The sequence below is a fragment of the Ovis canadensis genome, chromosome 13 (assembly GCF_042477335.2).
Source record: "Ovis canadensis isolate MfBH-ARS-UI-01 breed Bighorn chromosome 13, ARS-UI_OviCan_v2, whole genome shotgun sequence".
NCBI classification, from domain to species: Eukaryota; Metazoa; Chordata; class Mammalia; order Artiodactyla; family Bovidae; genus Ovis; species Ovis canadensis.
Genome location: NC_091257.1, coordinates 38,340,080 through 38,361,987, shown reverse-complemented (window position 1 = coordinate 38,361,987; position 21,908 = coordinate 38,340,080). Strand labels below are relative to the sequence as shown.

At 44.9% G+C, this 21,908-nt stretch overlaps 1 protein-coding gene across 1 annotated transcript in view; it reads left to right on the top strand.

Moving 5' to 3' along the window:
* Positions 1-20,290, top strand: part of PIP4K2A (phosphatidylinositol-5-phosphate 4-kinase type 2 alpha) — a 181,864-nt gene extending 161,574 nt beyond the window's left edge. Inside the window, exons 7-10 of the mRNA XM_069547416.1 lie at positions 6,085-6,198; positions 13,925-14,165; positions 15,576-15,679; positions 18,078-20,290. Of these exons, the coding sequence (XP_069403517.1) occupies positions 6,085-6,198; positions 13,925-14,165; positions 15,576-15,679; positions 18,078-18,158 (540 nt within the window). The 3' untranslated portion in view covers positions 18,159-20,290. The remainder of the gene's footprint in view (positions 1-6,084; positions 6,199-13,924; positions 14,166-15,575; positions 15,680-18,077) is intronic.
* The last annotated feature ends 1,618 nt before the right edge of the window (positions 20,291-21,908 follow it).

Here is a 21,908-nt window from a genome sequence, read left to right as displayed (position 1 = left end):
CTTACATATTCAGAAGTGTTTATACATTCAGAATGCTGTCCACACATCGATTCTCTTTAAGCCCTGATGCACATGAAGCATCTTTGACAACGACCAATATTGTTAACAGTGTGTTTCTTACTATTTAAGAATGTGGACTTGCTGAGTGACAACCTATAATACCGTGCTTTGAAAGAAACCAAAACCTGGCGCTCTCCTTGTGGCCCAGTGGTTAAGACTCAGGGCTTTCACTGCCGAGGGTCTGCATTTGATCCCTGGTCAGAGAACTACAATCCCACAAGCCACCTAGCATGGCCAAAAATAAATAAATAAGAGACTTTTCACCCAATAGTGTAGTTACAGAAAGCAAACGAGGGAATATTTATCATGAAACAGTTTTCTTTTTACAGCTCACAGCAAAAAAAAAAAAAAAAACACTTTAGAAAGTGTTCCCAAGGAGCTTGCTACTCTCTAGTTTTTTGGGGGTGTTTTCTGGCTACTGAGATTTCAATTAGTGAATTTTTGCTTTAAGTCAGCAAAATCGCATTCACTAAGTTACCCAATATTATCATTTACTCTCTGAGAAAAATGAAACCCATGAAAAATTAAGACAAACTTCTGTCTTTGGCCATATATATAACTGTTTTATTCCATATTAATAAATGCCATAAAATATACTTTATTACTCTAAAATTTTAACTTACCCAGTTACTGTAAAGCAACATTTTATTCTCACTTGGATTTCAGTGAAGCTTTCTGGCTAGGGAGAGCTTTTGCAATGACGGGAGATCTTTCTGGCCAAGAGAATTCAGTCAAGGTTTGGCGAGCAGCCAAGGCAGAGGCGTGCACAGCCTCTAGTGTACCTTGTGTGACACACTGAAGTGAAACAGCCTTGAGACCGTCACGGGAGGTGTTTGTACCTAATGAGAAAACCTGAAAACACAGGCAGTTTTAAACATGGCTTAGATTACTGATATTCCAAATTTAAAGAGCCTGTTTCTTCTAGAAAATCAGGGAGGATAGAAGTCCATATTCATTAGTAGGAAACACTTCATAACAACATTGGTCATGGTCAAAACTGATGGGTAACTAAGATGCAAACTAACACCTAGTGAGTTCTCACTGCCAAGCACTGTGTGTTTCCTGTCTTTTCATTCAGTCGCTAACCCTACTGCTGCTGCTGCTGCTAAATCGCATCAGTTGTGTCCGACTCTGTGCGACCCCATAGACGGCAGCCCACCAGGCTCCGCCATCCCTGGGATTCTGCAAGCAAGAACACTGGAGTGGGTTGCCATTTCCTTCTCCAATGCATGAAAGTGAAGTCGCTCAGTCGTGTCTGACTCTTCACGTCCCCAGGGGCTGCAGCCCACCAGGCTCCTCCGTCCATGGGATTTTCCAGGCAAGAGTACTGGAGTGGGGTGCCATTGCCTTTTCCAAACCCTACTGGATAAGTGTTATTAATATTCCATTATATAGATGAGGAAACTGAAGCTTGGACGGATTGAATAGCTGGGGCTAAACACCCCAGCTGTTATAAAAGTGTTAAATATGCCAACTTTTTATTTTAAATTTTGCTCTGGATTTATCGGTAATGAACTTTTCTCCAGATTCACACACCATACTTGAGAATATGACCAGCAAATAACAAGAACATTAATATGTAACTCTCCACGTGGCAAGCAGAGCCCTAAGCTTTTTAACTGTACAGATGAGTGTAATACTCACAACAGTGTTGTCTGCTAATCTCTATTTAAAGATGAGGAAGCCAAGCCACAGAGAAGGTTAAGTAACTCGCTCAAGTCACACAGCTAATAACTGGAGGAGCTGAGATACAACCCAGGTGGTGTGGTTCCAGCCTGTGCTCAAAAGTGCATGCTTCAATCTGTGTCCCAAGTAGAAACCTGGGCCCTACTGACTAGCTGCGGGAAATCACCTGGCAGGAAAGTACCAGGAATAGTCACTGTGCCAATTTCACCCACACAACGAAAGCAGGATAGCTTGCTTACCAGGAGACCAGTGTCGCTCTGCTTCTGCCTATAGCTGTGTTTGTACATCTACACATCACATCAGTAGAGACTAATGCTGTTTTGAGTCCAGCCCACCCCAGTAGTCACTTCCTGTTAAAGGGATGTAGATGTGAGCTGTGCTGGCCTGGGTTTTACACGCCTCACTCCCCTGGCCAGGCCGGGCAGACCAGGGAGGGCAGGACACCTCGTCCTCCTTGGCATTGCTGCTTTTAAGCACCATGTAAGGTACTGGAGGCTCCCAGTCTACACAACACTAGCTGGGAGAACTTTAACACAGAGCTAATAAATGAAGACTTAACCTACAACCACTTCAAAAAAGGTGACTGACCGCTAGCTGGGAGCCAGCCTCCGAGTCCACAGTTCACAACTGTTTCTGAGCTGATGTCTTTAGCTCTAGTGGTTTCCTCCGCCCTCTAGCTAGTTCTGCATTGAATTAGAAAGGCTATGAAAGATGCCCATTAAAGAACCAGACCCAGAGACTTCAGCGCTTTCAAAGCTCCCCTAAGTGCAAATAATCTGCTGCTGCAAAGCAAGGGGTGGGATCGCTTGCTGCCCACAGTTATTTCTGTGCTGCTCTGTAGACATCACCTTTGTGGACAGTGTTAACACCAAGAGTTTATGATATTCATTAATTCACAGCAAAATAGTTTCCCTCACATTTAAAAAAAAAAGGTGCATCTTTAATACAAATGCTGCTCATTGCTAGAGGGACATATTGAAATCTATAAGAAGTCAAGCACCAGGGTTTTCTTGAGGGTGTCTTCTTGTCAGGTGGTTTCAGTTTTGTCATTCAGCTCTTAGTAGCAAACAGTGAAGCTCTATTTTAAAGAAAATATTTTCTCTCAACCTATAATACAGTTTTAAATCCACACCAGTTACTGAATGCTCCCAGCAACGATGACGACCGTAAGTGCCACTCGCCTCCCTATTTAAACGTCACACAAGTTTTGGCCAAAATCTGTCATTCTGCTACAGGTAGAGAGTTGTGCTGAGGAGTACATGGCAACCCACTCTGGTATTCTTGCCTGGAGAATCCCATGGGCAGAGGGGCCTGCTAGGTTACAGTCCATGGGGCCACACAGAGTTGGACACGACTGAAATGACTTAGCATGCACACACAGAATTGTGCTAAGAGTCAGGCAGCCCAGGTTCCCATCTTAGCTTGGAAACTAGCTTACCAGCTCCACTTACCAAGCTGGAAGACCTTAGCTGTGTTATCTGACTTAACCCAGTTGCTCTGTCTGTAAAATGAGGACGGTGAGAATTAGGGTGGTTTTGAAGAGTAAATGAGATGATGCACTTTAATAAATGGATGCATGTCAAGGGCTTAGCAGGGTCTCCCCTTCAGCATGTAGCCAGACAGCCTGCAGAGGTCCAAGAACTGGCCCCTGGCTAGTAAGGGGAGGATTAAGGCTAGGAGCCTCAGAATTCATGTTTCTAAACCCTGGTGCTCCTAAGCAGTCTGCCATCCTGCTGACACCAGGGGGTGGGCATCTATGGATCAGCGTTGGGTTCCTCTAACCACTGCCTTAAGGATCCACCTACACCTCTTGAGCCTTTCAGTAAGCCCTTAAGTCTCTTAACCAATCTGGTTGCCCTCTTTTGAACTTCATCCAATCTAAATACATCCCTAGTGCCTGGAAATTTCACAAGTAAGCCTCATACTATAGTACAGTGTGTCCAGAGTTTTACGAGGTAGGATTATATTCTCCCTATCACATGAGGTCATTCTGCTGGGCTGACCCTAAAATGGCATTCATTCATCTCCATGAATGTGACTGGTGCCCCCAACACAGATTGTGCATTTACTGCCTTGTCCATAGCCTGTCAGCCCTGCCTTCAGGTTTCTTGCTCACAAACAAGAATACCTCTCCTGTTCTTTGCTTACACTCATAAAATGAGTTGTGGAGTTTAGGCAGATCTGAATCCTTAATGCCGCCCCCACCCCCACCCCACCCCCCCGCAACACACACACACAGCCATCCCCTAAATGTAGACAAATGCCCATGTTGTCTACTTAGGGAATCCTGATCCTTCTGCGTCTCCTATGTTTGTATATAGATCTGGCTTCAGCGCTTTCTGAAGCATTCCAGTTTTTTACCTTTCCTGATGCTTAGCTTCTCACAGGCCTCTGAATTTGTTAAAACTTCAGATCTTCACGTTTCATTCACTGTGAAATTTCACTGTTTCAGTTCCAAGAAAATAACTTAGGGTCTATGTAATTGACTCAAACATTTAATAATCTTCACATTGAGAGTTTTCTTTCACATTTTACATTTTTAAATGATGAATGACCAACTTAGGCAGTTAATCCATCTGGACCCTGGTAAGTTTTTATGATGAAGGGTATTTCATTTCTTTAGACTGACTCAGCATAAAAGTATTTGAAAGGAGATCAGTCCTCAAGAACCGTATTATGTATCTGTATGCCTTACGCACTGCCTTGTTTTCTTGCTTTCAGTGTCTCTCATACAAAATTACAAACTCCTTTAAGGATAGAAATGTTCACCTATTCATTTTTACACTCCACGTGACAGTCATTCAGCAGCCACTTATTGAAAGGAATCTTTGGATTTCCGAGCTTTGCAAAGATAATCAGTTTGGCAGGAGTTATACCAAAATCAGAACTCACAAAACTGCAGATTTTCTCAAAGTTAAAATGAGTAGCAAAGCTACTGATTTAGAACTGCTTGATACACATGCATGTGTGTCTACCGACAGACACGAGTAGCTTACACACGTGTGTATACCTTACAAAACAGGAAGAAAAGGTTGAGCTGTTCAGAGATTTGGAAGGTGGTTCAGCTTCCCTGGTGGCTCAGATGGTGAAGAATCTGCCTGCAATGCAGGAGACCCTGGTTTGATCCCTGGGTTGGGAAGATCCCCTGGAGAAGGGAAAGGCAACCCACTCCAGTATTCTTGCCTGGAGAATTATTCCATGGACAGAGAAGCCTGGAGAGCGTGACTGAGCAACTAACACTTCACTTTTTTTTTCAGTAAACACATGTACCAAGTGAGTTTTTTGTACCTCTGAATGAGGGGAGGCAGTATGGAGACCAGGATGGAGAATATTTTCTTTCCTTGGGTTTTTTCCCCCATTTGGTTCACACTTAGGGAAAGGAGGCATTCATTAGTATACTAGAAAGGCAAGGTATTATGTTGAATTCCTTTCAACTGGAAGAAGTAAGAGGAATGGTTGTTCTTTACAAGGTCAGTCAAAAGGAGGGAGGAGGGGTTTTGAACTCTCCCAGAATGCAGGCTGCACAAAGGTGAGGAATACACACTTTAAAGCTAGGTTGTTTTTGGTTTTTTGCTTGCGAACCATATTTTGACAATCACCCATTACTTTGTGTTGGTCAGCATAAGTATAGTTTAGTTGCCAGCTCACTACCATCCTGTTTATTTTTAAAGAGTAGACATCTCATCTTAATATGCTTTATGCCAGAAGACATTTTTCTTCAATATTATCCAAAAGAAAAGAGGATTTCCTCCTTGGAGTGGTGTGCCGGAAGGTTTAGAAGGGCAGATGGCTAACCTCTGGCTGCATATTCTCCCCGACTTAGATTTATACATGATTATGGATGGTGCTTTTCTGAGCAAGATACATTTTATCTTGAACCCAGATGAACATGAACCCAGCAAAGGCTACCCCAAAAGTGTGTGTGTTGGGGGAGGGGGTGGGTGAGGAGTTGGGTTGAACCAGTAAGAAAATTGAAGGTTCCTGACAAAGAATTTCAAGAATACTGATTCTATACTTAGAAGACTTCTTGTGAATCTAAGAAAACCGTCAGGTTCATTCTTAGGAAACCATGAAATCTGTTACAAAAGCCTCATAATATGGAGGATGCTGGACCCGCCATTCCTAGTGGGAATGCTTCCAGTAGTCGTAGCTCACTGGCGCCCCCTTGCGGCACGCAAGCCAACTCACATGTTGCCTTGGGTAAGACCCGTCAGGGAGCAGGGCAACTCAGCCTCCGGGTGGAAACTTAACCTCCAGGACTGGAGAGCGTAGGAGTCCTTTAGATTTTTGTCAAGCTCCTTCCTTATTCTTTTTCTCAATTTCTCAATTTTTTTTTAGGCCAAAGAACTGCCAACTCTAAAGGATAATGATTTCATTAATGAGGGTCAGAAGATTTATATTGATGACAACAACAAAAAGGTATTCCTGGAAAAGCTGAAGAAGGATGTAGAGGTAAGGAAGAAAAAAGAAAAAAATCAATGTAAGAGATGGCCCCTTGTATGAATGTCAACACTACTGGGTTTTTAGAAGCTTTTAAAACCATCTATTTGTATCTGAAACCAAGGCAAAAATATATGTTGTACATTAGCCAAAGCAGCTATAAACAGGTGTAGCTCATATGTGATCTGATTTAAAAGAGAAGTGTGCTGATTCAGCAGCTCCCTCCTTCAGAGGACAAACGAAAGCAGGCATATGGTGTCTTCTGCTGGTGTCCCCTCCCCCAGGGCCCCATCTTCTTGGTTGTGGGGGTGGCCTGTGCGAGGTTACAGCCCCTTCAGACCCACCGCCTTTCCCCACACCCCAGCAACCAGGGCCAGGGTGGAGGGGACTGACTGCATCCTGTCAAAGACCAGAGCATGTTGACAAATGTATGGTAACTGTTTGAATTTGCGGTTTTCTCCATCTGAACCACAGCTGGGTGTCAGAAAACACCAGCCTCGATAATATTGCCACCAGCCTCTATGAAGTCAGCATCGTTGGGCCCATCAAATCAGCCTTGCACAGCATGGGAACAGCACAGAGGCCATTTAGGACACCAGGGTCAAGGGGGATGCTGTGAGAAATAAAATACTATGTGGAAATGGCCTTTTAGTCTATAAAGGAGTTCTCTTTGTAAATATTGTTTTAAGTATTAAAAATACACCTTTCCCTATCTTTTATTTATTGTAAAGGCAGTGCAGTTCTCCCAATGAACTTCTTTATATAAATCTACTAGAAATAAATTCAGGAAAAAAGTTCTTTTTTTGAAGTGTGTTAGGTTATAGAACAGTGCAGAGAGAGTGCTAATTTAGACAGTAACTAAGCTACAGTATTCTTAGCTGTTACTTTTGTTCATGTGTGCATTTTTTGTTTTTGTTAACTTGGAAATACAGTACCCCACATACGGTACAGATCTGCTACTTAGAAAGGCTTTGTGAAAAGATTCTTTCTTGTGTCATTAAAGACAAAATGACTTGGGAATTCCCTGGCCGTCCAGTGGTTAGGCCTCAGCGCCTTCACCACCAGGGCCCAGGTTCGATCACTGGTCAGGGAACTAAGACCTGGCAAGCAGTGCAGCATGGCCAAAAAAATTGAAACAAAACAAAAAAATGACCAAGAACAAACAAATGTCATGGATTAGATTATATCCCCCATGAGGACAGAAGCAGTATTATAATTTTCTCTTTAATCTCCTAACATCTTCCATTTAAAGACACATAGACTGACCAAATTAGTTCATGATTATTTTTAGGTTATAAGTTAAAGAAATTTTTTTACATTTTAACCTATATCATATATATGCTTTGATTAGAACCTAGATATTGGTTATTTGTAAAGAGGACCACCAAGTGTCTTGTTAAAAAGTGGTTTTTCTCCAGTTTCTCATTATTCAGCATTTATTTTTCCTCAGTTATCAGCAGTTTTTATTAAAATGCATATTAGTTAAGTATTTCCCTTTTACTTTGGGGTCAACTTGATCTGATAACTAAGTGCCATAGGTAGACATACTATTCGGGGGTTTTATTCATTATCCTGAAAGGCTTTGATCCTGAGAAGTAATACTGCTTTAGCAGTTATAGTAAATAGCCCTTAGGGATATCTCATCTGCTTGCAAAAATGTTTTTTATCTGTTTTTCCTCTCAGCTGTATATCTGATTTTTAGACTCCAGAAATTATGTAACTGAAGCCATTCAAATTTACCATTGAACTACACAAGGATTCTCTTTGCCTTTTCATTGTCTCTAATAGTGTTGTTGATTAGAAGATTTGGTTAATTTTAATTCCATCCATGGCTCTCCCACTTAGCTGTTTTGTTTAAATGGAGGCAGGGCATAAAGCATTCTTTCCTTTTAATAAAATGCTCAATGGTTGGTAAGTGTCTAGTTTTGAAAATCATGCAGAAGCATTATTAATTTTTTAAGCAGGTAATTATAGTAAAGTAGCTTGACAGCTGATAGAATGTAATCTAGTTTCATTTTCCATCAGTTCCATGTTTGCTAATTTAGCTGGCTGGCCTGTTTAAGTACAGGATGGGGTGGGGGTGGGGGGGTGACTTAATGTTTTAAGTAAAAAATGAATTCATTACAGCTCAAATATTTCTGTAGGAAAATAAGAACCTAGCCAGCTTTTCTCTGCATTTGAAATTCTGTTCTATTTATATGCTGGGCAAAGTAGCAAAGTACGTTAGTTCTGATAGCTTTACACGTGAGCATACGTGAGCCCTTTTTCCCAAAGAAAGCACTTGATGGAGAATGGAAGGTCACTTTTGCCCTCTGACTCTCTTCCTGTCAGCTTTGACCGTGACCATGGAGGGCTGGTCCTCATCTCTCATCGGTTCACACTGGGATCCAAATGTCACACAAGAGACTACGCTTTGTGTCCCATGGCATCCACCCCATCACAGGCCATCTCATGCCTCACATTTGGGGGGGGGGGGGGAGGTGGCGTGGAGGGGAGGGCTGCTGCTGCTAAGTCGCTTCAGTTGTGTCCGACTCTCTGTGACCCCAGAGACAGCAGCCCATCAGGCTCCCCCGTCCCTGGGGTTCTCCAGGCAAGAACACTGGAGTAGGTTGCCATTTCCTTCTCCAATGCATGAAAGTGAAGATTGAAAGTGAAGTCGCTCGGTCATGTCCGACTCTTAGCGACCCCATGGACTGCAGCCTACCAGGCTCCTCCATCCATGGGATTTTCCAGGCAAGAGTACTGGAGGGGAGGGAGCAGCTATCAAATCACCCATGACATTTTCCACAGAACTAGACTAAATAACCCTCTAAAATCTATATGGAACCTTTAAAGACTCAGAATTGCCAAAGTAATCCTGAGGAAAAAGCACAACACTACAAAGCTTGTTGTTCAGTCACCAAGTCGTGTTCTACTCGTCATGACCCCATGGACAGCAGAACGTCAGGCTTCCCTGTCCCTCATCATCTCCTGGAGTTTGCCCAAGTTCATGTCTGTTGAATGCAAAGCTACAGTAATCCAAACAGTGTGGTACTGGCACAAAAACAGACATACAAACCAATGGTATAGAACAGAGAGCCCAGGGAAAAAACCAACACACCTACGGTCAAAGCAGACAAGAATATAAAATGGGAAAAAGATCATGTGTTCGGCAAGCGGTGCTGGGAAAGTCGGACAGCCGCATATAAATCACTGACATTAGAACACACCATCACGCCATGCCTAAAAATGAAATGGCTTAACAACATAAATATATGACCATAAAACTCCTAGAAGAGATCATAGGCAAAACATTCTCTGACATAAATAGTACCAGTGTTTTCTTAGTCAACCTCCCAAGGCAATAGAAATAAAACAACAAATGAGACCTAATCAAACTTAACAAGCTTTTGCACAACCAAGGAAACCATAAGCAAAATGAAAAGACAGCCTACAGAATGGAAGACAATATTTGCAAATGATGCGAACAACAAGGGCTTAATTTCCCAAATATATAATCAGTTCATACAACAACAAAAACACAAGCAACCCAATCGAAAAATGGCAGAAGATCTAAATAGACACTTCTCCAAAGATGACATACAGAGTTTATTAACAGCTCTTTGCTGCTGCTGCTGCTAAGTCACTTCAGTCGTGTCCGACTCTGTGTGACCCCATAGACGGCAGCCCACCAGGCTCCCCCATCCCTGAGATTCTCCAGGCAAGAACACTGGAGTGGGTTGCCATTTCCTTCTCCAATGCGTGAAAGTGAGGTCGCTCAGTCATGCCCGACTCTTAGCGACCCCATGGACTGCAGCCCACCAGGCTGCTCCCTCCATGGGATTTTCCAGGCAAGAGTACTGGAATGGGGTGCCATTGCTTTCTCCAACAGCTCTTTAGCCACACAGTTTTCAATAAGTGTTTGTCACAGGGCTCGTAAAGGGAATACTAGCTCAGATTTGGCATAATGAGGAATGAATTATGAGGGCAGTGGGTTAGGTGGGATATTCTGAGCGACAAATAAGCTGATCAAGGTCTGGTGGACAGTTATTAAGAAGTTGGAAAGCAGGGGAACCTAAAGATTTTAAAATCTTCATGGTTTGAAATTTTATATATTTAAAAATCACTCATTTGAGTTGGAAGTTTAAAGGAATGAGCAGAAGACAGTAAATGTGTTTAAGTTCCAAATATTAGCGGGAGACACACCTCCGGGCAGCCTTGAATCCCTCTTCTTGGGGCCTGTCATCTTCAGCCCACAGTAGTTTTGAGATGCCGTGCAGCGACTTTCCCCAGCAAGAATCTCAGGTCTGCTGCCTATTGTGTTTCCCTCTACTTTAGAAGAGATTTTAAACGACGTTTTGTGATAAGAGCTGGAGCCTCAGTACAGGCTGTTCAACACGCCTCGCCTCTTGGCGTGTCACCTGAACCTGTATGTTTAAGTTACATACTTGATGGAAAAAAGGCTTTTACCTCAGTAACAACAGGGAAAGTTATACAAACCACTTCCACTGCTACATGCAAGGCACTTTTCATTGCCCCCACTACATTCTCTCTAATCCCTTCTCCACCACTGTGAGTTTTGTGGTGCGGTCCCATTTTATAATTAGAATAACTGAGGTTCAGAGTAGTGAGTTCATCATCAAGACACGGAGCGAATAGGCTCATCAATACCATTTTTCATGGAACAGAGGCGAGGATGTAGAGATCAGACTTGTGGACACAGATGGGAACAGACACGGTGGGAGGAACTGAGCGCGCCGCACTGACACATATACAGTACCGTGTGTAAGACAGACAGCTAGTGGGCAGCGGCTGTAGAGCACAGGGCGCTCAGGTTGGTGGGAGGGGGTGAGAGGGAGGGAGGAGATGCATGGATGCCTGTGGCTGATTCACGATGCTCTGCAGCAGAAACTTACACAGCTTTGTAAAGCAACGATCTCCATTAAAAAAAAAAAAAATTCCATAAAAGATGGAGCAAGTAACCTAAGGTTTAATTGCCCATCCGACTCCAAAACTTAACTTTTATTTAAGATGATCTGATACTTCAGTGGGTCACGTGATCAGCAAAAGCTATACGTTTAACTCCTGCGCTGTCCTTGGTCTTCTTCATTTGTCTCAGTCACACAGATTTGAAGACTTCATAATCCCCATTTCTTATATAGTCCCCACTTGGGGCTGCAACTCACCTCCTTAGTCTTGGGTATGTCAGAACAACTTCTTACCAGGAGATGCATTTTTCATCTCACTGATACTTTACTGGGTGATGCCGGGAGCTAACTTTGCTTTTATTATTGAATACAAATGTTTCCTTTCTGGGTAAGGAGTCCAAACAGTGGTCAGACCACAGATCAGAGATGCAGGAAAGGAGCTCTGGGCCGGGCTGACCTTGTGAGTAGCACAGGTGCCGGGGAAGATGTGGGCGTGAAGACTCACTCTACTTTGTGGGGCAGTACAGCCCAGGCTGTTACCCTTTCCCTGCCTGACCTTTGTCACGTTAATTACAGGCAGCCCCTTTTGTACTCTCCAAAACACTCGAAAGTGGATTTGTACCTCATCCATCTGAAAGTCAAACAGACCTATATGTACAGAGAGTCTCTGCTCTGCAGAGCAAAGATACGCTGTAAATGACCTCATTTTGCTTCCAGTGGGTGCTGCCTCTTGCAGTCTCATAGGAAGATTTTTTGTTGTTGCTTTATTCTTTTTATTTGGTTTACAGGGTTGTTTTTCTTAGAGGAAGGGATCAGGGGAAGTTAGAGGAAAGGGGGACAGGGGAAGTAGCAGCAGGCAGCCCATTCACTTGTTCAGTAAATATCGAGTAGCTACATCACTTACCTGGGAGTCAGGAGGGCAGCGATGGTGTCACCGAACCAGGTTCGTCTGTGCCCAACCTGGAGCCCGCCAAACGCCGAGATGCCGAGGTCTGCAGCGGAGGGTTTATTCTCAGGGCAGCCAAGCAGGAAGAGCAAATCTCCAGTCTGCCTCCCCAGGCCAGGGGCTCGCTCGAGGAGGTGTTTACCAAGCGGCAGGGCGGTCTGAGGCGTGGAGCGTGGGGAAAGAAGATTGGGAAAAGGTGCGGGAACCCTCGTTCGGCGCAGGCGTAAACCAGGCTCCTGACCTCTGCACGATCCAAAGATGGGGCTGGCCATCCTCGCACGTGTGAAAGGAGCCTCACGCATGCCCAGTTGAAGGGTCGGTGGGTCTGTCCAGCCTTCACCCGCTCAGCTGGAACTCGACAGAGCTGATTCCAAGTTCCTAGAAAAAAACCAGGCAGACAACACTGTTCGGGCTACATACCCCTTGGGGGACTCGCGAGTCTTAAACTACCTTGATTAGTGAAGGCAGGGGAGATGATCTGACTAGTCATAATGCAGTTTCAGGGGCAAAACCTGCCAGAGCCCCTGTCCTCGGGGGCCTGCAGTGTTTGGGGAATATAGAGAAGTTTCTCAAATAATTTAATAAAATGAAAAAAAAAAAGTGAAAGTGTTAGTCACTCAGTGTTGTCCAATTCTGGATTCCATGGACAGTAGCCCTCCAGACTCCTCTGTTCATGGAACTCACGTGTGCAGCTAAGCCAGGTGTCCGCAGGGCACACGTGTGTGCAGGGCACACAGGCCCAGGCAGGAGTTGCAACAGACTTCCGAGAGCAAGGGCCCTGCAGCCAAGACCTCACGATCTCCTGGGAGGTAAAGGGCCAGAGGCCAGAACAGAATGCAAGACGGCCTGAGGGGTGATCAGACCAAACTATCTAGGTCCCATGGACCACGTGAGATTTTGTTTCTACCCTTTGAGAAGTGAGACCCCATCGAAAGGCATGACAAGATGAAATGCTTCCCTCGCCAGAGGACCAGAAGGGGAAGTCCGAAAACATGCAGTCCTTGCCACTTCCCAGGGACCTTCCAAGGGCCAGAGGAAGCAGGGAGGGGGAGAAGGGGGCTTGTGCCTTGTCACCCGACAAGCTGAGCAGGACCAGGCCCAGCCAAGCCCCACCCACCCTGCACCCACTACACACTCATGGGTAGGAGATGTTGCCACCTGGCAATCCACATCTCCAGCTGTGCCCACACCTCTGGAGGGCATCCAGGGTGGGCACTGGGGGCGAGGGGAACAGGCCAGAGAGAGCTCTGGATAAAAGGGCATGGGAGGGGCCCAGGGAGGAGCCTCCCCGGCTCCCACTCCCACCAGGACACCCCCGAGCAGGACTGAAGGAGGGTGTTGTTGACAAGAGCAGTGACAGAGGCATTTGCTGCTTGATTGGGACATTGGTGCTTTTACTTATTTGTGATGGACAGCATAATACTCAGCTTCACTGAGTGTGCCATTTCAAAGTGCTTTCACAAGCCAGATCTGAGAGGCTCCCCTGGCAGCACCGTGGGAGGTCCCTGGGTTCCCCTTAGCCAGTCTTAATCGCTGGGAGAAATCTTTTCTTCCTGAGTGTCCTTGCCAGTCGTGCTCTCTGCACTTGGGTGCAGTCCTCATCGATGTGATGCACACATCCCTCTCAGCTTCCAGCCTTGCAGTTCAGGGAAGCGGTCCTGGCTCTGAGCCAGCCTCTAGTGGGAGGCTGCAGCTCTGCCCGAGAAGCTGCCTGGGAGGAGACTGCCCTGGATGAGAGGCTCCTGGCTGCTCTGCAGGAAGTCCTCTTCCCGCCTCTGCTGCCCCAGGGCTCACTGCCTTCTACGTGTGCTTCTGTGAGCTTGCTGTGTTTAAATCTGGGGCTGTATTTAAGGCATAAACAATCGTGTCGCTTCCTCCCCTCCAGTTTCTTGCCCAGTTGAAGCTCATGGACTACAGCCTGCTGGTGGGAATCCACGACGTGGAGAGAGCCGAGCAGGAGGAGGTGGAGTGTGAGGAGGACGGGGAGGAGGAGGGGGAGAGCGACGGCGCCCACCCTGTGGGGACCCCTCCCGACAGCCCTGGGAACACGCTCAACAGCTCCCCACCCTTGGCTCCAGGCGAGTTTGATCCAAACATTGACGTCTATGGAATTAAATGCCATGAAAGTAAGTAGAGATACCATCCACTTTTTTTTTACCATTGGTTTTTGTTTGTTTGTTTTGCACTGTTAATCTACTGGTGATCATCAACCCAGTTAAAAGTATGCTGTCCTGTAAGACTCCTTCTCAAGAGTCCTAATCAGTTGATTTCAGGACAGAGTATATTAAAGGTAACTGTAATCCCTGGTTTTGAAATGTAATGTGAGGAAATCCTTGAATGGTGGGATGTTGAGGGAACGGGTGAAACCGCACAGCGGTGTGCTGCGTACATACAGCACCCGTAGGCACATGCTGTGTAAATGTCCATACCACGGGTAAGAAATATTTTTAAATATTTTTTTTCTTAGCCATCTTTCTTTTATGTGGATCTCAAATCACAAGTCTGTCCCGAGCTAGCCACACACATGATCCACACCAGACCTCCTGTGGACATTGTGTAGGGCAGGTATCCTTCCTTCTCGGGAAAGGAAGCTGAGGCTAGCCCGGGTGTGGGAAGAGCATCTCCGATTTGCTGCTGCGTATCTGTCCTCTGCTCTTCCCCCATTAAGGGGTCTGTGGCTCCTTAATCAATCAAAGTGAGATTGATTTTAATCCTCAATATCTGGGTGATATAGATATTTATAGGAATATTACATGCTATGTTAGCTACTTATACATGAAAAAATCTGAGATAAACGCAGGCCTCTGGGTTTTTTTTTCAGTAATAAAAATTAGTGGTGCATCATTGTTTAAAAAAAAAAATCTCATGGCATAGCAGCCAGGTTGAGTTTGAGTTCTGCTTTTTATTTTGCTCACCAAAATGGTTTCTTCAACACAGAAAATTAGAGTCAAGTATACTTGAACAATAGTTCATAATTGAAACAGCAGCTTATTTGTGGAAATATGTAGAAGATGGGTATTGTAGATGATGTATGCCTTTATCCAGTTCTGATACTAGAGCCAACGAGCATTAGAACAGTTACAGGTAACAGTACAGAGTGTAAGCATAATTACTTCTATTGGGTTGGCCAAAAAGTTAATTGAGATTTTTCCATAGCATCTCATGGAAAAACCGGAATGAACTTTTTGGCCAACCCAATTCTTGTTTTAAACAGTATTTCTTTAAAAAGCACTTTTCTTTATACCAAAGTAATATACAATCACTAAAGAAAATGCAGATTAATAAAAAACATACAGCCTCACCCTTGGACCTCTGCTGGTAATATCCTGGGGTTATATTCTTTTTTACTTTTTAAATTGAGAGAGAATTGGGAACAGAAAGTTAAGCTGTTTCCTGGGGATGCACAAGACTTTCTAACAGCCCCTACTGCCTTTGCTTTCAGACCTTGAACCCCTCCCCCCTCCCCCCTCGGCAGTTCACACTGTCCCAGGTGTTGTCACCATCTGTCCCACAGTCATGTCTCTCATCCCTTACAGATTCGCCTCGGAAGGAGGTGTACTTTATGGCAATTATTGACATTCTGACTCATTATGATGCGAAAAAGAAAGCTGCCCACGCTGCAAAAACTGTTAAACACGGCGTAAGTATCTCCGTTTGGTTTCCCTCTCTGCTCCCTGCTTCCTGTCGTGCAGGGGCCCGCGCAGGTCCACTCCTTTCCTGGGAGCTGCCCAGTCCCTTCCATGGCTCGGGTTCTCTGTGGGGCTGCACTCCAACGCAGAGTCAGAGCTCCCAAGGCCTCTGGCAAGTCACTTGGACCCTGCGCGGCTCTTCTGTTACCCACTGGGGTTATTAATAGACACATGCATCATGAGAATATTACACAAATTCTTTTTTTGTTTGAAAAATGCTTCAAAGACAAAAGCGCTGAATGACGACAGTTGTTTTAATAAAAAGTGCTTAGAACTGAAGCACTTAGTCTCTACTTAAGATGCTTCTAAGAAACACAGTATCTCTTTCCACAGTGGACTGTAGTTTTTTTTTTCTATTACAGAAGGTTTTTGAGTGCAAGATCAAAGTTTAGTGATACGAGTCCCTCGCTTTTATTGTCCTTGTCTGGAATTCTCACTGTTCCCGGCATATGTTAACTTGTGGAATCCCGTGACAAGCCTTGATAAGGATAACTAGTGTGCTCCTTATCAGGTGAAGGAGCTGAGGATGAGCATTTACGGAGTAACTTGCCAGGATCAGGTCACTAGGCAGGGTAGAGAGGACTGCTCCCCAGGACCCAGCCCCACCCCCCAGTAAACCAGTGAGGCCCACTTGCCAGTTGTGAGTCCCCACTGTGCCTGCCTTGTAGGACCACATGTTGGCTTTCCAGGTGTGCTGAAAAGGCCACACAGCCCACCACGTGCGGCTGAACTTGTGCTCTGGCTCGTTCACACTTCCCCAGTGTGGAGTCAACCAAGATCCACCAGAACATCGACATCTATTAAAGGCTCTTTTTCTTTATTTTAAAATCAAACAGGCTGTCATTCCAGCAATGGAACCAGGCCAACACCATATCCCATTTGCCACAGAAATATTTCAGTCACATTGCCAACTAGTTACAGTGTTCCAGCTTTGTGCAGTGCCCAAACCAGGACCTTACCCCACCCACTGAACACATTGGAAATCCTCTGTCAGAGAGGAGGGTACACAGCAGTTCTCACAAGGGTGGGCACTGCAGCCTTCTGAGAACCACTTTAAAGTCTGTGCCAGCCAGATGCACCACCCCTTCCCCAGATTCTGAGTCCAGTTCAGGAGGCTAGTGGGGGAGGTTGTCTCTGAAAGGCTCCAGTAACTCCGATGCTCATCTCTGGTTGAAAAGCCTGGCTGTACTGCAGGGACGGAACTGGGCCCTGAGTCCCTACCTCACCTCTCCAGTTGTGTGACCTGGAGGAAATGACCTGGAGGAAATGCCCTGGCACCCCGGTTCCCCCAGCTGCTCACAGGGCCCTAACGCCTTGCTGATGAGGCTTTGTGGTGAGTGGGGAGAGGCTCTGTTTGTTCCCACCCTTCCTCAAACCTGTATGATATTCTAGACCAGGTGAAACTGGAAATGTGCCAGGGCAAACACGCCCAGCCTAAAATCGGGTGCAGTTTGCAAGAGCAAGACATTACTCTCTGCAAAGGAACGTTGTGTCAACCTGCTGCTGGGAACCGTTTTCTGCCTTCAAAACCGGGGCTCCTCTGTGGAGATCCCAGCGGCCCAGGCCAGGCATGGAAATTACAGTTTCCCCTGTGAGCTGCTGGTATCAAAATAGCACCTGGTGACTTGGTAAAAACTCTGGTCCTGCCCTTTGCAGCTCTGAAAGCTGGCCAGTAACTACCGAGGGTCTTCTGGTCTGCACTGTGCTCGTCACAGGAAACCCCGCTGAGCCTCTTCGAGGGGCTGGCTTCCCAGCTCCAGGCAGGCCTCTGTGAAGGGGGACAGCGGCACCCCTGTGCCTGCGCTGCGAGGACCAGCCCTGGCCCCTCAGGGGAAGCACAGTCACAGCTGACGCCACCCCTGCCACTGCCGCTCCTTACTTCTGAGCACCCAGCAGCTTACTTTGGTCCTGAAAAATGAACACGGCCCTTGTGTCCTTGTCATCGGAGTTTCCCTTTGGCCAGACATTGCTGTTGGTGTCCTTCTCAAGGCATCTCCCATCTGCTCTCCTGAGAAACAGAAGTGTTGTCCCCGTGGCTTCTGGAGGCCACACAGATGCCACATTTGATGGGAACATCTCAAACGTGGTTGGGTTTGGTTTTATTTTTTTGGTGGCAGTAGTCACAGTGTATATGACACCAGCCTCTGTTTTTCCTGAGACTCTGCCTCATTTTCACAACCAGATTCTTAAGAGTCTTGGTTATTCAGACCCATATCCAAGATACTCTGAGTTACGAGTGGAGGCTGCACAGGTTTGAAAGTTTCATATTCAGCCGCAGTGGAAGCTGCTGTAGGTGCTGATCAGGTAGTTCTAACAGTATCACTCTTCCTCTTCTCCCACCCTGCCCAGGCTGGTGCGGAGATCTCCACCGTGAACCCAGAACAGTATTCCAAGCGCTTTTTGGACTTTATTGGCCACATCTTGACGTAACGTCCTGCGCAACTGTGGATGGATGTGAGCATGGGAAGGATAGAGGTGGCTTCAGCGCAGGAAAAATGAACACCAAACTCAGTGAAGCACACCTCCTCGTTTACATCTTCAGGCCAAGATGACTGACTTGGGGGCTACTCGCTTTAATAGCTACCTGATATTTCCCAGCATCATTCTAGCTATTTCTGACGTGTGTGTGTCTGCGCGTGTGTGCATCTTAAAAATCGATTGATTAATGGAAACTGACCAGCTTTGGTCAGTGTGTGTTTGGGGCAACAAACCTCTGATTCCAGCTGTGGACAAATGAATGAATGAATGAATGAGTGAGCGAACACAAGAGGGGGGAGGGGGAGAAGGCAATGCATGTCAGACCAACCAGGTTGGCATCACACGATAAACTGTGGATCAGTTTATTTTCTGGAATTGAAAGATGTGAGACAGTATTCGTAATAATAATGAAGATAATAATAATGATGATAATAATAATGATGGTGATTAAGAGGGGAAAAAAAAAAAAACTTACTGCAGATGTTACACTTCTTCCACGCACGCTGACACTCCTTAATAGTTGTACCTGGGCGCTGGACAAAGGAGGCTGGCATCTCCCGTGCCTCCTGGTTTGGGTGTCGGGACTCCCTGTGTCCGGGGACAAACGCCCCTCCTCCAGCAGGAAGCTGATGCCCCTAGTGACTCTTCTCTGTACATTTTCACCTCAGTAAATATGTCCAGGAAAACTGCTTACTTCTCTTTTCTTGCCTGGAGCTTCTTCACTGATAACACTCTTTCGTTGCAATACAGGAATTAATGCTACAAAATAAAAACAAAAGCTTATCTGAAAAGTGCATAGTTTTGGGCAATGGTATCTACATCTCCCATGGTGGGAAGGTGAGCAAAGCATTTAGAACTCTCAATTCTCCTGTTGAACAGTGGTATTTTGTTATAAATTTGCCCTTTAACTGAAATCCTCAATATTACTGTTTACATTATTAGGAAAACAGGGATATTTTTGAATCTAAAAATTTAATGTACAGCACGTGATTTTCGAAGTTTACATGTAAAGTCATTTTACAGTGTAGGTGAAATAATGTTTGTCATATTTTGAAATGTATCCTGCAGTTACGTTTTGGAGTGAATGTTTTATTCAAAGTACCAGGTAGACAGTCTTTTACAGTAAAAAGAAAAGGGTTGTTTTCCTCCAGATGTACATTATCAGTCTAATGATTTTTTTTATTTTTAAAGAAAATGTTTAACCCAGATCTGGTTATGTAAGTTCATTGCCCTAAACTGTGCTGACTGTGTCTAATCAAGTTATAAATTTCCAACATCGATCATGTATTTACCAATTTCCTGGCATTTTCTGAAAGGCGTCAAGCTAAAATATTAGACTTGCTTAGGAATACGTTATCAACTTATACACTGTGCTAAAGCTGTGCCTTTGAAATTCTTTGTTTAAAATGTGAGATGATTTTTGTAGGCAGGTTCAGGAAAGAAAAAAAAAATCCACCCTTTAATAATTACTTGCAACTCAACAAGTAGTCCCGCCATACTGCCTCTTCCAGTAACTTTACTTCAGGGCTTATCAAGTCTGCAACTGTGCCCACAGTATATAGGTTTACTTCAGAAAATACGAGGTGACAGCAGCTGGAACCTGGGGGGCAAGGCCATTCTACCCCATCTACTGACTTCACTCGGAATCGTTATCCTCAGCAGACGACGTTGACAGCACTGTGATCTGGTTGTCCAAATTTGTATTTCATGTGTCTAAATTAATTGAAATGGTGATTTAATATGCCCCCACCCCCACCCCACCATTCATTCTGGCATCGAGTCCCTTTCAGTGCTCTGAAGTTAGGCTGCAGTTTCTTTAATCCAGGATTACAAATGTGAGACCCTGAAGTAAAGAGAAGGTACCCACACATTATTTGAGTAACTGTTTCCTGTGTGGCCCATCTGTGTATGCTTTTAGAAGTTTACAGAATGCTTTATTTTTGTCTGTAACAGTCTCTGTCATCCATCCTGTTGATCAAATCTTTGGACAGAGTGAGGAAGTTTGCCTTGTATCTCCTAGTGCTAACAGTACACTCCAGTTATGAGCCGGGCTTTACAAAATAAAGCACTTTGATGACTCACAAGGTGGAGTCTTTGTGCTTCTCTCTCAACTGTGTGTCTCTTTATTGCAAACAAAATTTAAATACTCAGTACTAAGAGTGTCTTTAGCTGATCCTGAAGAAGTAAAGCTAAAATTGAATCTTTTCACAAACAGGAGCTTTGCCTTCAACCTGTGAACTATTTCACTAGTAAATAGCAGAAGCGTGCCATGACACATACAACAAAATTGACTTGTTGAAAGACGGACAGAGAAAGAAACCTCTTCCGTGAATACACTTTAAAGTTACGCAGTTTTATTTTTTTAAATCTACCAACCATAGTCCTGTGGGTCACTCAGCATTTTTTGAAACTTTACTAGGATGCCATTGGTGGCTTCTAAAAAGCTAGAAGGCTTTTTAAAGCATTCCCTTGTCATTGTGCCAGGTGAGCAAACACAGTTAAGCTAGAGTAGCACTTGTTTTGAAAATGTGTAATGGTTCTAATGGGAGAGATGTCAGGGGATCATTTGAGCATCATACACTTTTCACATCTGCTGTGTGCACGCTGGTTCTCATGGAACATCAGCTGAAAACAGAAGACTGCACCCCAATTAACTGCACTGGCAGGAACACGCCAGGCACACCCTCACACGATGAGGGTGAGCTCAACATGCTGGGGGGCACACTGGCCAGGGCCTGTTGACCTCACATCACTCTCCTTCCCTTACTTTCAACAACCCGGCAGCTGCAGCCCTTCTGATGCCCACCACCCATGACCACAGGCATCCTCCACGTATTTTTCAAGATAACATGCCACAGTCACTGTAGTAGTTATGCATTTCCTGACCGTTTAGTATGTAAAACTGTGCTACTGTCTGTATTGATAGGCTCCTTTTTCACCAGTGTATCAGTAATGACACTTTTGGGTGTTGTGCCCCCAATCTCATTCCCATGAGCTCTGTGGTTTTTACTGTATGATTTTGCACAGAGCAGGGGTTTTTAGGAACATATATGCTACATTATAGCAGAGCTGGCTGTGGTCAGCAGGGAGCTTAAATTCCATTTTCTTTGTGGAACAGAGACATTCATTTTCATTTTGGTTATTTAATTTCATGGGCAGAATTCACATTAGTCCCAGAAAATTGGTTATTGCTAATTCACAGAAAGACCAGAGTTGGCCTGAAGCATTAATCCTTCATGCAACACTTTTGGAAATAGTGGTTAAGGTTAAATGCAAGAGATTAGGAACTGTATGTAATAATAATGAAGTGGTAATGCATATAATATATATATATGTATAAAATGAAGTAGGGGAGTGGGAAGAAGGCAAGGCTGAGAGGTTTTATGTCCAGAGTTCTTAGCATCTGTGGACTTGAGGCCCCAGGACCACTGCACACAGCCTCCAGAAATTCTATAATCAACACAAAAACAATGGTTATAGTGCGTGTGGTGCATGTGGGCAGCCTTCCAGCTCTCAGAATCACGCCCCGTCTCTTCCTCTCTCCCTATCTCAAACAGCACTTTATTCAGCTCCAGTCATGTGACTGCTACGTTAAAAACAGAAAAGTTACCCTCTGAAGGGCAGAAACCTGCTGCTCCTTCTGGAGTCCTGCACACAAGCATTACCCGACTCCCCTGCTCACCCCAGCCCAGTCTGCAACCC